At 51.9% G+C, this 15,213-nt stretch overlaps 1 protein-coding gene across 2 annotated transcripts in view; it reads left to right on the top strand.

Annotated features, from left to right (window-relative positions):
* SLC22A4 (solute carrier family 22 member 4) overlaps positions 1–15,213 on the top strand; it is a 34,019-nt gene continuing 18,806 nt past the window's right edge. Inside the window, exons 1-3 of one of the 2 annotated variants that reach the window (XM_068960084.1) lie at positions 1–456; positions 9,437–9,540; positions 11,128–11,282. In XM_068960084.1, coding sequence (XP_068816185.1) covers positions 64–456; positions 9,437–9,540; positions 11,128–11,282 — 652 coding nt within the window. In that variant the 5' untranslated portion in view covers positions 1–63. The remainder of the gene's footprint in view (positions 457–9,436; positions 9,541–11,127; positions 11,283–15,213) is intronic. The other variant, XM_068960085.1, reaches the window with a different exon arrangement.

The following is a 15,213-nucleotide window of genomic DNA, read 5'->3' as shown; positions in this document are numbered from 1 at the left end:
GGCCGGGGCGGAGCCGAGCCGGCTGCCGGGGCGGCCGCGCAGAAGCCGCGGAGGAGCCGCGCCATGCTCGACTACGAGGCGGCCACCGCCTTCCTGGGCGAGTGGGGCCGCTTCCAGCGCCTCGTCTTCTTCCTGCTCAGCGCCAGCATCATCCCCAACGGCTTCAACGGGATGTCGGCCGTGTTCCTGGCCGGCACCCCCGAGCACCGGTGCGCGGTGCCGGGCGGCGCCAACCTGAGCGGCGAGTGGCGCAACGCCAGCATCCCGCTGGAGGTGCGCGGCGGGCGGGCGGCGCCGAGCCGCTGCCGCCGCTACCGCCTGGCCGCGCTCGCCAACTTCTCGGCGCTGGGGCTGCGGCCGGGCTCCGACGTGGACCTGGAGGCGCTGGAGCAGGAGCGCTGCCTGGACGGCTGGGAGTACAGCCGCGACGTCTACCGCTCCACCATCGTCAGCGAGGTGCGGGAAGGGACCCCCCCCCCTCCCGGGGGAGAGGGGGAAGGGGAGGGGAGGTCGCTCGGGTGGTGTTCCCCTTTGCCTGGGCGGCCCGGGCAGCTCTCCGACGGCTTGGACGCCGCTTCGCAGCCTCTGCCCCGGGGCATCCGGCCGTGCGGGGGGTCCGGGGGGAGCCGGCCGTGCGGGGGGTCCGGGGGGAGCCGGCCATGCAGGGGGTCCGGGGGGAGCCGGCTGTGGGGGGATCCGGGGGCATCCGGCCGTGCGGGGGGTCCGGGGGGGACCCGGCCGTGCGGGGGGTCCGGGGGCATCCGGCCGTGCAGGGGGTCCGGGGGCATCCGGCCGTGCGGGGGGTCTGGGGGACCCGGCCGTGCGGGGGGGGTCTGGGGGGTCCGGAGGCATCCGGCCGTGCGGGGGGTCCTGGGGGGACCCGGCCGTGCGGGGGGTCCTGGGGGGAGCCGGCTGCGACAGCTCCCGGCAGCGCGCTGCACTGTGCTGCAGCAGAGCAGCCCCCGGTGCTGGCGGGGAGCCAGGAGCTGTGCGAGAGGGAGAAATCCCATGTCCCCCCCCCGCCCCCAAACTGCCTTGTTTCTCTCCCCCCTCAGGCTCAGGGTCGTTGGGGGGGTGGACGAGCCGGCTAGCGTGCCCACCCCGCGGTCGGCAGGCCTGGTGCAGCCCTAGGAGAAGGCAACGGGGGGGCGCGCAGACCCCCGGGGCTGCGCTGGCCGCCCTGTCCCGCGCGCTCTGCAGTCCCTCAAGCCAGGGTTTCCTGCGACAGCGCTCTCCGAGGGCATCGGCTTCCTTACGGGCTGTAAGAAACTGCCAGGTTGGGTTTGTTTGGGGTTTCTGCGCACGCTTTGGAAGTCTCCGTCCTGGCCGGACCGGGCTCGGGGTGCAATGTTAAACCTCGCCAGCGCCCAGCCGCAGCCCCCGGCCGCGGGCGCTGGCAGCTGCCTCCAGCCCCCGGGGCAGCACAGGCAACGTTTGTCACCCGTTAAGTTGACCCAGACCCGCGTCCGTTCAAATCTGGCGGTCAGCCGCAGCCGGGGGAGGCCCAGTCCCCGCGGGGAGGGCTGCGAGGCAGCGGCGGGCGCAAGCTGCGCAGCGCGGCGGGGCTCGGCTGCGCCCGCAGCTGCCCGCCGAGGGGGACGTGGGGTGCCCGTCGGCTGACCGTAGCGGCAGCTCAGCTGCGACCCATGTGCCGCGTGCGAACGCGTGCAGTCGTAGCGCAGGTGATGGCGCGACAGCGCTCTGGCTTTCTGATGCCTGAACTTGCTGCCGGATGGAGAGTGGATTACCCAGGTGTGGTTGCAAACTCTTAATCTGTGGCTCGGAGCTATCAATCACTCTAGGGCAGACAGTAAAAGAAGAAAAAGGAGGAAGCGAAAACATGCTGCCCTAAGCAGCGGGGGCTGCAAGAGCTTGCACTGGCCGATGCCAAGCGAGGACCGTTGGTGCCAGATCCGGACGGGACATAGGAGTGGGGTTTGTCATGGGACCTGGATCCTCCCTTACTGGCGTGCACCAGAGAGGCAATTGCAAATGAAGATGATGGAAACCAACTGCCAGGTTTCCATCTGGAAGCCAGATGGAAAATAAGGATACTTGTTTTGGTAAGAACACTTGGAAAAAAATTCTGAGTTCAGTTTTAAAGCAAGGAAAACAGGCATTGATGAAAACATGAAAAGAGACAGTTCAGGTAAACTTTTGATGATTATTGTTGTGGCCAACGTTTCTCACTCTATTGGCAGCAACAAGCCAGGACGTGCCATCAGAAAAGCGCAGTGAAAAAACTTCTTCATTTCCAGAAATCAGTTGAGGAGCAAAGCTTGACAGTGCCCGATTAAACTTAGAGGTTTTATTTCGATTCATGCGGTTACAGTGGAGCAGAATAAGGGATGCTAATGCCCCGGGGAAGAGAGGAGCCAAAACCGAGGCTCCTCGGTTCTGGTTGGTCTTAACATGGAGACAGTGGCAGAAAAGTCAATGTGTCCAACAGGCAGGTGAAACAGGAGGTAACCGGTTCAGGTTGCTCAGGATGAACGAGGTCTCTGAGTTTAATGATGAGCAAGGGAAAACGTGGGGCGCGATGCAGGATTAGGTGTTGTCCTGGGCAAACTGGCGAGGGGAGGTGAGCGCTGGGAGCGCGCTCGTTCGCGTCTGCGCGCCTCGCCGGGAGGGACAGCGCTGGCGCCGGCCGGCATCCCGGGGCCGCGGCGGCTGTCTTCGCTGGATTCGCTGCCTTTGCCACGGTGTCCAGCGTCGCTCTCGTGGCGCGTGAGCGAAAGCAGTTAACTTTGAGCAGTTAACTTCTATTGCTTGTGCTATAAAATGAATTTAAATGACAACATATGTATTTTTGTTTCTTCTGAACCCTAACTGGCTTCTGTTTTAATTCCAGATAACTGTGCTCAGACCTGACTGTAGTTACAGCCAAGCAGGAGCGTTGTGTTTTGCCTCCCTCCAAGAGAGGTGTTAACATGCAGTTAATTCCCTCGAGTCTTCCCCGCGGTTCCCCGGCTCCCTGGGAAACAATCATCTGCCTCATCTGCTCTCCCCCACAAAAAACACAGCACGTAGCCCCAAAAATCTTTGCGCCACCCTTGTGAAGGGCAGCGCTGGGGAGGAAGGCTTTGCTGGAAGCTGTCCAGCTCTCGTTTGCATTACTCTGCTCAGACCTGATTTCCCAGCACCGGAGTTGACTCTTCCGTGAAGGTGGAAGCCAGAAGCTTTAACTGGGCTTCTGGGAACAAGCACACGCTAATAGCTGACCCATGAGTTGTCTGCTGAGAGCACTGAAAAGGTAGTGGTCAGCCCTGCCCATGGTGGAGGGTTTGGGAAAAAATTCCCTGCTGTTGTTTAGCAAATTCTGGCAAAAACGTGGCTGCTGCCTGCAAGGCCTCTGAGCTCCTCGCTGTCCCTGGGTTGTCTCTCTCGAAGCAGCGACCAGGCTGCTCGTTTCGGTGTCTGCTGCGCTGGGACTTCCCCACGTGCGCAATCGAACAGGGAACTCTCGGTTTGCAGCCGGTGCTTCACCAAAGCGACGGGCAGTAGCGGTGCGTGATGGGCACCCTCCGTATCGGAAGCTGAAGGCTAGTTGCTGTGTTTGAAGGTGACCAAAGATGTTTTCTGTTCCTTCATGGCTTTTTCTCAGTAGCGTTCCAGCAGACCTACCAGACGCTGGTGGCCTGCCCTGTGATTGAGCATGGAGGTGTCTACTCTTGTCCCTGATGGACAGGGTGGAGATGGCCTCATTGCGAGATCTGGTACTCAAGATACAGCGCACTCAGCAGGTGTACACCATACTGTTGCTGTAGTCGTTAAAACAGTGCATATTTTTGAATTTCTCTCAAGCTGTTTGTCTTCAGGTTTACTCCTGGATTCACGATCCAGTTTCCCAGATTTTATAGCCTTAGTCCTTTACACAAATCTGCATTAATGTTTTCTTCTTTGATGTGAACTGGCTGTTATTCAGGATGGTTAATTAGTGATTTCTGAACAATAAACTCAGATGGCACTATCATTTCTGCAGTGAGGAGGGCCTTCTCTATTATTTTTGCTTGGTAATTTTTCAGAAGACTTGTAAATCTGTAATGTTCCTTGCTGGCAGCGTCGGGCAGAATTTGCTGTTCCATAAGCCCACAGCTAGGTAGTTTGTGGGAAAGGACTTGAGGTATTTGATTGTAATAAAGTGATTAAACGGTATTCTTCCCACGCAGTTCGTATTTCTAGAAGTAAAAGCATGTGGTTTGAAGCTTAAATGAACTTTGCTCTCTGGTATCCGTAGCCAGGGACTTGTTAGTTAATGAATAGTTACTCAAGAAAAGACAGTTTGGAATTTGTAACTGCAGTTAATTTAGGAAAAAATCTATGTTTTAATTACTGCAGTGTTGTAATTTTAGTATTACAGTAACAGAATGTTTTTATTGAATTACCCATTCTTCCCATGTTCATGACAAGGGTTGAGTATCAGCGCTCAAAACATCTTATAGGGAAGAAGCTATACATGTGAATATGTGCTTCGTGCTTCGTCTTATTGAGGTTTGGACACAGTCCTGCTGACGGTCTCATAAGCAGACTATTTCATCTAAGGCTTCACAGCACAATCAGATGAGAATCTGCATCCGTAGGGTGAGTTCACAGTCAACCTGGGAACTGGGAATCTGGCATGGGGAGGAGACACTGTTATGGAAAACACGTGATGAGGTTGGTTGGGAGGACTGCAAGCAAATTGGAGGACGAGGTCAGGATCCCAAAGTATCTAAATGCAGCCGGAGAAATGCTAACGAAAGCGCCAGGATGAAGTTGCAGGCGGCTGAGAAGGAGTAGCCCCAGGAAGGCAAGGCCGCGCGGAGGAGGAGATCCGGCTGAGCCGGGGCACGAGCAGACCGCGCCGTGAGCGGGAGGCGGCCGCCGCGGGGGCTCGGGCAGAGCCGCCGGTGCTCAGCGCTGGGGGTGCTCCTTCCCGCTGTGCCTCCGTGGTGAGGTCCGAGCTAGAGAGAGCTCCTGCTTTTGGCGCAGCAAACGCACACAAACGGGGCTCTGGGATGGAGCAGCATTTGAGCGGCCCGGGAAGGTGTGAAGGGCAAAGCTGCGTCCACCTGCAGCCTGCGGAGATGTTGGTAGTCTGGGAAAAAGATGGTGATGGGACTGGAGATGTGCCGAGCGTCAGGGGTGGCAGGGCGCGTGGTGCGGTGCAGCGCTGGGCGCTCGGTTCCCCTCTGTGCTTGCAGGTGGCTCCAAGGGAAATAACTCGCCCGAAGTGCAATAAAGCTGTAGATGAGATTTTAAGAAAACCTTCCTTCCTTTATGGACTGTTAAGTATCGACATAGCAATGCAGGGAGGTTGTGAAACCTCCCTGAGGGCTTTAAAGAACAGGTTAGCCCTGATCTGCGCTCGCAGGGGATGGGTAACCCGAAGTGCAGCCCGGCGGCGCCCTGGGGCGAGGACTGAGGAACCCTGGCGTGCGCCTGCGCCCGTAGGTATGGGGTGCTGGAGCAGCGCCGGCTGGACTCGCCTGGAGCTGCTGGCCAAGCAGCCATCGCCACCAGAGGTGCTGACACCCGAGCTGGGACCGACATGACCTGCTGAGGGACATGTGAAATAGGTGGTATCTCACCGTTGCCTAAGAAAGCCAGTCCCGCCTGTGAGGCCGGCAGCGTTGGCAGGGCGATGCCGCTCAGCAGCAGGCTGCCCGTGTCCTTTCCAACGTGCAGGCAACAGCTTAAGCCCTATGAATTCGAGCGCTGGTGAAATACTGCCTCCTCATGTTTACGTGTGCTCCATCACTGTGTAACGACAGGGTGGAAGTTTTCCTCACCGTGAATGCCTTTGGAGGAGGAAGGTTTACATTTTTATAGAGGATGAGGTGTATCTGTATATTTAGATCTTTATAAATCACAGTTCAGGTCCTGCGTGCTCTTTGTGATATGTGATCCAAAATAAGTCGCATGTCTTCACTCAGCAGCTTCAGCTAAGTTTGGAGTCAGGTGGATTTAATTGGGCTGTTCGTTTTCTGCTGGATACAGTGAGTTCATTTATCTTGACAGAAAACGTAGTCTGTCCAGGCCGCTGCTGTAGGTTCGGTTTACCACATTCTGCAAATCTTAACGAATTGATATTGCATGGTTATTTTTTGTAGCAAATGCAGTATGTCATGGGGAAAAGTAGACTTTAATAGCTAAGTGGGAAGCATTTGGCACCAATAAAGCACAGGAAGCAACTCAGTTTCGTGAGTAAATATTATTTAGCTGGTTTTATTTTGTAGTCAAAGTGCCTTTGGCACACTGTTGGCATTTTAAAAATGTTAACGCTTAACCTTGAGCGACTGAAGTCTGAAAGTCAAGAAGCAGCTGCTGCGTTGTCAGGCTGCAGAGTAAACTGCTCAGCAGTGACACAGTTAAGTAGTTGCAAATTTAAGCACTGGGGTTTAGTTCCTGCTGCTGCGGCCAGGAGGCCGGCCGGCGTCAGGCCGGGAAGGTGCCACCCCGCTGAGCTGTCAGCTCCTGCAGCTGGGGCTGCTGGGGCAGGTGCGAGGCTGGTGGGAAACCTCATAGTTTCCAGCAGTAGTAACTTTGTTTTGGCGGCAGAGTCTGCAGCTGGGATATATCTGGGTTTGTGACTGTCTGGAGAAGGCCACTCCAAGCTCATCAGATATCGGCGTGGACTTCCAGCCATCCCAGATATCCCGCTCTGAGATTTTTATACTCTGTTGAACTTTGATATCAGCAGTTACATACTTCAAATGCTTCAGCTCCTAAGTGCCTAGCAAAGACGGATGAATTTGTATCTCGGTGTTTGCAGTGTCCTCTGGGAGCAAGTTCATCCTGATAGTCTTTTGAAGCACTTAGGCTTCCAGCCAGCACGCCATCCTTGTGCTTGTAAGACAGCATGCAGCGAAAAGCTTTGGGGACTACCAGTAGCTCTCCTGTGCTTCCCTTAGGAGTGATAAAAGACAATTTCAAGTTCATCGTTGGGGAAAAAGTCACCTCTGCCATAGCCAGGGTTCGTCATTTCCCGTGTCATCTTCAGTTTCATCTCTTCCGTTGCTGGCTGCTGTCGGTAGCTGGTGTTCTTCTGCAGTTCGGTGGAGCTCATGCTGGATTTTAATACCCTGAGTAATGTTTGGTTTCATCTGCAAATTTTGCCACCTTGTTATTCATCCGTTTTTCTAGAGTCGTGCTGAACGTGCCACGCAGTGCAGTGCTGGATACGTGGGGAACCTTCTGCTTTGTTCTTGTCCTCTTAGTTCTCCGAGGGACCTTCAGGTTGTGGGCAGTCTTTCCTGAAAATCTAGGCGCTGAAAAGTCGTAGACTGGGTCTATGATCATGCTTATTGACTCCTCCAAGGGACGCAGGTAGAGGCATGAGGTGCGACTCTCGTGTGTTTATTTTGTATTTGAAAGGAAAAATGTAGATTTTTACATGCTAAATGAATCAAGCACCTCGCGCCGGAGGACGGGACCCGAGCCGTGGACTCGGCAGCAGCCGGGGCGCGCGGAGCGGAGGGAGCCTGCCGCCCCGGACCCCTCGGGAGCAGGCGGGCCTTGCTGCCTTCCCTTTTTCCTTGCGTTCCTGGCTTAAAGAGACTTTTTTACCCCCCGTGCCGTGTTCTGCGTTGCAGAATTTTGCTTTCTTTTAACACGGGGCTTGATTTCCAGCAAGTTTGTCTACAGTAATCTCCGTTTTCTTTTACATGTGAAACAGATACTTTCCTTGAGAACAGAACTGTGCTGCAAATGTTTTTTTTTTTTTCCCCCCGAGACTAATATCCTTGAAAGTGTCAGAGCCTTCCTAACCCAGACACTCACTTCTGCCTTATCAAGTACAACTAACACAGATGAACACCCGGGCCCAGTCCACGTCTACCAACCTTTTTTTTTTTCTTTCCAGTGACTAGAAAACGTTTTAAAGAAATGGTCACCAAATATTTCTTTCTGTTATTGATCGGATTTAAGCGGTCAAGGCCTGTTCCCTTCATCAGATCTGAGTCTGCCCCTTTGCGCAGACTCTGCGCTCTTTGTGCGTTTTTCGGAAGCGGGCACGGCCGGCACTGTGAAGCTTCATTGCTTTTATTATGCAGACTGGTCCCTCTGCCAGCCGACAGCACAGGCTGGACGTAGCAGGCGGGCTCGGCGCCCCTGAGACGGTGCCTTGATTCTGTTCCCCTGAACTCCTGGAATAAACAGGCGCCGATTTGATTCTCTTTCTTAAATCATGGTCCAGAGCAAACTGCAGCAGAGCGCGCCAGGTCTCTGCTGGAGCTGAGGTTTGGTGTCGCCGCGTTTCGCTCCCCCAGCAGCCCCTCCCTGACGCTGACCCGTTGGTGGCTTGGTATAACTTTGGCAGGACTCGAGTGCTGTCAGATGGTGTCTGGATCTTTTTTTTTTTTTAATGCAGCAGTCGCTCTGTTTCGTTGTCAGAGCAGGCGGTCTGAACAAGCGGCGGTGGCGGGCGGCGCGCCCGTGCGTTTCTCCGCCGCTTCCGCTCGCGGAGACGGCTCGGCGGGCCGTTCCCGCGCCCAAGGGGGGCGCGCGCTGCGGGAGGAGAGGGCCCCGCTCCCTCATAGCAAACCTCCTTAGGAGAACTGCGGTGTGCTTCGATCTGAGGTCTGAGTAGCTTAGCCCTGCGGAGTTATCTCGTCTGAGATTGACGTGTCGGGAGGGTTTAGGCAGGCGTGCCCCCATGGGGGGTCAGGCGTTGCAGGAGGAGCAGGCGCAGCGGCAGCCTGGGTGCAGCGCGGCTCTGCGTGCTTTGCCGTTGGGACACCTCGCCTGGGGTAACTCGGGGCCTGCGCCAGGTGGAGGGGTCCGTGTTGGCTCCCGTCCTAAAATCGCAACCGAAGCCCGTTCCTGTAACGAAGATGAGTAACGAGCAGTGAATTACCTCTGCGGGTTGTCAGAATGAAAAGGACTTTGAAAACACGTTAATACGAGGAAAGAGATGTTATTCTACGCACGTTTTTGCATGTTTTCTATCAACCCCCCCCCACCACCACCACCACCACAAGGTACAGAAATCCAGGCGTTTTCACGCCGGAGGAGGTCAGATAAAATGGAAAAGAGCGGCGGGAGCTGGGGGCGCAAAGCACGACGCGGGTTCGGTGGCCGAGCGCCGAAGCGGCGTTCGGCCGCCTGCAGCGGGGTCCGTGGGAAGGCCGCTGCGTTTCGGGGGCTTGGGCCTCCCGCCAAGGGTGGAAGGAGACCCGTGGCCTTCCCAAGGTCTGGTCTAGTTTGACTCGCCCGGAGGAAGGAGGCGATCGCTTCACTTTTCCCGTTGTCGTGGCCGTCTCGCTTTCGAGGCAGTCCGAGTGGCCGGAGACGGGCAGAAAGGCGAGCGCGGCGACGCGAGCCCGAGCGATGCTGAAACCCGGGTGGGCTCAGACCCACGCGGTCGCTAAGCGCCTGGCCTCCTTGCTCAGTAATGGCTTTTTTGTCCGAACGCCGCGCGGCCTCGTGGTCTCAGTCTGCTCCGCTTCTCTCGCAGTGGAACCTGGTGTGCGAGGACGACTGGAAAGCGCCGCTCACCACCTCCTTGTTCTTCGTGGGGGTGCTCCTCGGCTCCTTCGTCTCGGGGCAGCTCTCCGACAGGTAAAGCCACCGCTTCTAGACTTGCTTCTCGAGAGACCAGGGTTGAGACTCTCTGCTACCCCTTGCCTGATGTGTACGCCCAGGGAAAAGTCGGAACTGGTGACTTTTTGAAGAGGCAGAAGGGAGCTAAATGCCCAGGTCTTCTCGCTCTCACTCAAAATTGCATAACCGACTTTGTTTCTTTGCAAAGCCCCAGGCCCGCTCTACGGCACACGTAGCGTTACGGCCGCTCGCGCGCGTCAGACTGACCCCTGCAACGAATGCGCAGGTCTGCTTTGTAGGTTGATGCGGCGCTGTTCGCAGCAAAGTTCGTTTCTTTAGCCGTCCTTTCTAATAAGGATGTTAACTCTTCAACACGCGTTAACTGACAATTCATTTTAGGAGCTGTAAGACAGGAAGAAAAACCTTTTCCCTTAAGCGGAAGGAAGCTCTGCATAGAAAGGATGGTTTGATGGAGAAAAACTAAGCATATCCAATACTAAGAAAAAACGATGGCCTGTAAACGGATAGCAATAAAGTGATACTAATGGACATAAAATATCAAGAAAACATTACAGACATTTGGCAATTATCTCGGCAGTATTTAAGCTTTGGCCTTACAAGTGCCAAATGCAGCATATACATTCCCGGGCTGAGTCTCTGCTGCCCTCGTAGCCTCTGCTGCCATGTTGTTAGAGTGGGGTCCCAAACGCAGCCCTGATTGCTCCCTTTTAGTGAGGACCGCCCTAAGAGTTACGTAAGAATCAGCTTCTTGAGAGGTTCCGTGTAGGGTTTTGGAAACCTGATGTGAGCTTCAATCTTAAAGCCTCAAGTATTAAATTCCACGTGATCTGAATTTAATCTGATGCCTTCTGATCCCGGTGCAAAAGTCAGTCAGTGTTACTGTTTGAAAGGGAGACGAGATAATCTCTAAATCTCTCTGGTGCCATTTGCCTATCGGGAACATCTGAGAAGCTGCTTGATGCACGCATACTTTCGCTGCCGGGCAGGTTCACTTGCCCTGCTGCCGCCGGGCCCCTAATATGATTTTTCAGTACTAGCTATGAGCTGATTTTTTTGGGAAGCATTCTGGCAGTAAAGGGTCTGTTCTAAGCCTGTAACGATTTCCCTGCTGCTGCTGCAGGAACCTCGATAATTCCAATACGGACAAGTGGAGGAGGATCTATTTATGGCAAGTCACATCAGAAAGATTGAAAGCAGTTCAAAAAGCTATTTAACTCTGAAAAACTGTAATGTTATCATAACGTATAGCTGCTGGCATCTCTACGTTTCCATCATTTCCTAACTTTTGACTGTGTGGCTTGCAGGCTTACTGTTTCTCTCACTTACGTGCAGTTTTCTCGTCTCCCTGGTCCCTGTCTAGTGGCTCCCTGAAGTTTCTGCCCTTAATTTCTTATCTTGGTTTCCTCCCTGGGTCCTGCAAATTTTGCTTTTTTTCATACTTATGAAAACGATGTGCCACCAAACTCAAAGCTGTGCTAAGCTGTGAAGCTTATGACTGGATGTTTGTGCTCCCTCTCTTGTCTGTAGCCCAGCTCCATACATAAATAATCTCTTACTAATGTTCTCCTTTGTCTTTTGCGAAAGGTTTGGCAGGAAGAGTATCCTTTTCTCCACTATGGCTGTGCAGACCGGCTTCAGTTTCCTGCAGATCTTCTCTACCAGCTGGGAGATGTTCACAGTGCTGTTTCTCATAGTGGGGATGGGACAGATCTCGAACTACGTGGTGGCCTTCATACTGGGTATGAATATGTCTCCATTACATTAAATGTTCGCTTGATGTAGTGCTTTTCTTCTTCTTCTTCTTCTTCTGAACCTGCATCATTTAATAATATCATTTAATAAAATCCTCACTAGTATAATTCCTAATTTAGACCAATAAGATGTTTTTTTCTTGGGTACTTTGAAGACTCTCTCTGAATAGGTATCGCCTATGCATTTTACAGGTTTAGAGGAAAAGATGAGTGCAGGAAACATCTAAATAAGCATGTATTTCCCTTCTCTTTAGAGAACTATTGAAAAAGTTTAGGGAAGTGTTCAAGGTTTGTTATCTGAAGAAACAGGTCGGAGATAAAAAAGGCGTTTTAGTTTCCCCCTTGCCTCACCGCCCGTTGGCAGAGGGTTTTCTGAATGCTTGACGTCAGGCAGCAACCAGCTTGCACCAAATTTTCTGCTGTAAATTCCCTGATGTACATGAAGGACAAACCTTACTAAACTACTGACTTCCATTAAAAACCTTATTTCAGTAAATAACATGTTACTAACTGAAACTTTCAATGATGTAAAACAATAGTAAATGAAATAATGAAAAATTGTAAAACAATGGTAAAACCTCATTAGGTGGCTTTCCAAGGCATTCAGTTACTGAATGTGGAAAGATAAAAACCTGTTCTTAGCTACAGTTTCACATGTAGTGGGCTAGGTTAATCCTTGATACTAATGACCTAGAAGTCATCAGCACAGTCTGCATGAGGGATGAATTCATTTAGAATTTCAGGAAATAATATTCTGTGGGTTTTTTCCCATACGTACTCATTTTGGAAAGCTTAAACTTTAAAACTAAATGCACAAAAGATAGCTCTTAATATACTTGTAATAATTGGTTAACAAAATTGGAATGAAATTATGGTAAATAATCTTGCTTAGCTACGTTTTTGTGAATTATTTTGTTATTTGACTTTGGATAGGTGGAGTATATTTTGCTCTAATTTTCTTTGCATTGCAATAACTGGATTCTTGAGGGAGGTCATTCTAGGCACATACTGTATTCATCACTGATATCAACGTAAGGAAATGTTGACTAGTTAAAATGTTTAGTGTACTTTGATTTATTGTCATCTTGGCCATGAAGGAGAAAGCATATAACTGTATTGTCAGCATTTTACCTGTCACGTTTTATTTTTCAAGAGGACATGTTTCTAAAAATAAGTGTATATCCCCTGTAAATGGTTTGGAACTGAAAAAGAAAAAAGAAGGCAGAATAAACTAGAGTATTTACACAGATCATATCTTCTCTATATTACATTTAGCCAAAAGTTGGGTTTGCAGATGAGAAGGATAGTCCTTCCTGTAAATAAGCCATATATGCTCAGACAGGCTAACGTTTTTCTTTCAATACATGGTTAAGGAATCAATGACTAAACTCACACCCTGAGTGTAAATCTGTATCTCCATGTAGAAGACTTCAGCAATTTCATCTGGCTTCTTCTCCATTTCGTGCAGCGGTGAATGTGATTTTGTAGAATATGGAGATACAAGAAAAGTTATTAATAATTTTAATGACAGTTCTAAATTTAATTCATCTAAGAATCCGATGGTCTGTTTTCAAGACGTTTGCCATTTCTGCTGTCTTTCCAATGAGCGTTAAAGAGCGCGGCTGGCCTCCGTCTTCATTTCGCCGTTACGTATAAATGAGGGTTAACGTGGAGCCCCAGACTCGTGGTGCGCCCGGGGCAGGACAGGACAGGCCGAAAGATGCTCCGGAGGCGGCGCCGACTCCCCGGCCGTAGGATGTTGTTTCAGGTCCCCTGACTTTTCCCTGCGTCCAGCTGAAGCGGGTGCAGGCGGGAGGCTGGTTCCCAGCCCGCTGGGCGGCTCCCGGCGCAGGCTCCGGCCCGAGGAGCCCGCGGGGAAGGGGCCCCGCAGGGGAGACTCGCGCCGCGCTCCGGGTTTTGGGGAGCGGCAGCCAGCCCAGTGAATCCTTCGGCTGAAGGACGTGCAGGTGTCTGGGGTGGGAGCTGTCTTGAAAGCTATACGTCTATGCTTTATATTTGCTTTGAACGCCTTGGCGTCGGGATTACGGTTTGCAGGTCGCGTCACAAGCCAGTTGAAACTAAAGCCGAATGCTAAGTTAATCCTGTGCTTCTCTGTCCCTGGGAAGCATTCACCAAGGAGAACAGCACGATGCAAGCTCGGTGCTAGACGCCGTGGAGGGGCATTGCCCCCCAGGCCCCTGCGCCCCACCGGCGGTGGGGCAGTGGGTGGTCGGGCTGTCGGCAGAGGCGCCCCTTGTCCTTGCCCCGCTCCTGCCCCGGCCCATAATTCATGTTCTCTTTTGTGCAGAGTTGTCTGATGCTGGAGGGGCCGCGCGGGCCCTGGACCCGGTCCTGGGTCTGTTCGGCAAGCCTGCCTCCGCACAGCTCTAGCCAAGGGCTTCGCACCAACACGGGTTGTTTCTCCCGAAGTAATGTTCTTTTGGTTTAGTTACGCGGGCGCTGTTGGCCGACACCTTATCCATCACATCGTCGCTTCGGACCTCCTGTTTTCTGCAGGCTTCTTCCAGAAACAGTAATTCTCTTTGTGGACAGATGACTCTGGTGATTAATGGTTTTGATTTTTTTTTTTTCCCCTCTGTGAGCCTTGAGGCTGTTTCTAAGGATGGGCGTAATTAAAAGTATTTTATCAGTTAGTGTGCTAGTTTAAGTCAGTCATCAGCCATCTGTCATCACGGAGGGGAGAGAGGCACCTCTGGAGAATGATTCTTCCCACCCTAAAACGTGTAGCTATGAGCCTTTGGCACGCTCCGACTAGGGCCTGGCTCTGCGTGCCTTCGGTGGTACCCGTGGCAAGGTACGCTCGGGAGCTTCCAGAAAGCAGCACGTGACAGAGATGCTGAATATGAAAAAATACCCATGAAAAAAAAAAAAGCATGCTTTCCCATGCATAACTGGGATGCTGCTACAGCTTACTCATCCAAACTGGCTGTTTGCATGTTTTGCAGTATTGCTGTCTATGCTCATGAGCATGGTTTCCTTTGTGAGCCGCCTGGGAGCCTCTGTAGAGGTTTTTTTCAGCTGCTTCCTTTGAAGTTCTCCCTACACATTTTTCCTTGCCTTTTAGGCCTCAGTTATTTTCTGTGCGCAAAACTTTTGTGTTAAAGTTCTGAGATTGTAAAACAATGGCTAAATTTGTGAAGGCATGTTGATATTGCCCCAGAATTGTTATTTCCTGGGAAGGGAATGATGGGAAGGAGGGAGAGTAGAGAACTGTAATTGAAAGATGTGTTTGAGATGTAATCTCATGTTGGCTTTGAATTGCCACGAATCCTACATTTGAACATCGCGTCTGATATGTATAAACCAATGTTTCAAGTATCCTAGCTCTCCTAAGAGTCCCTCTGTACAAAAGCACCCAGCAGAAGACGACAGTTTAATTTATTCCCCCCGCACTGTCTGTCCCTAAGAGTTCTTATTTTCAGTTTTCTTACTGTGAGTTTATTGCATTACTCGGAGTCGTTAAACTAAAAATGCGTGTAGGTATTAAATAGATTTTTTTTTTTTTGGTCTTGGACATTTTCGTTCGCTTTCTATGCAATAGTAAATGTTGGGAGTTTTAATATATTACATAACTGAAACATACTCTCCAGACTTCCTGAGACCCACCTGTTTGTTCAGTGGAATTTGCTTGTTAATTGAATCCAGGTCAAATTGTAGGAGTTATGGCACTTTCAGCGCTCTTGAAGGACAGGAAATTTCTGTAGCCCCCTTGGCTGAGCTCACAATGAGAAGTGAGGTGGAACTGGGGGTGTACTTGGATTTTCTTAAGCAGATGCTGGGCTTTTTATAGGAAAAGAAATTAGGTGCTTTTGAAGGCCTACAATGGTCTCTGCTTGTGAGTACTAGATACTACTAGGCTGCGTGTGACGCAGGTGTAGTATGCTTTCCTCTAGAGATG

The sequence above is a fragment of the Struthio camelus genome, chromosome 13 (genome assembly GCF_040807025.1).
Source record: "Struthio camelus isolate bStrCam1 chromosome 13, bStrCam1.hap1, whole genome shotgun sequence".
In the NCBI taxonomy this organism is placed as follows: Eukaryota; Metazoa; Chordata; class Aves; order Struthioniformes; family Struthionidae; genus Struthio; species Struthio camelus.
This window is presented reverse-complemented; position numbering and strand designations above follow the sequence as displayed.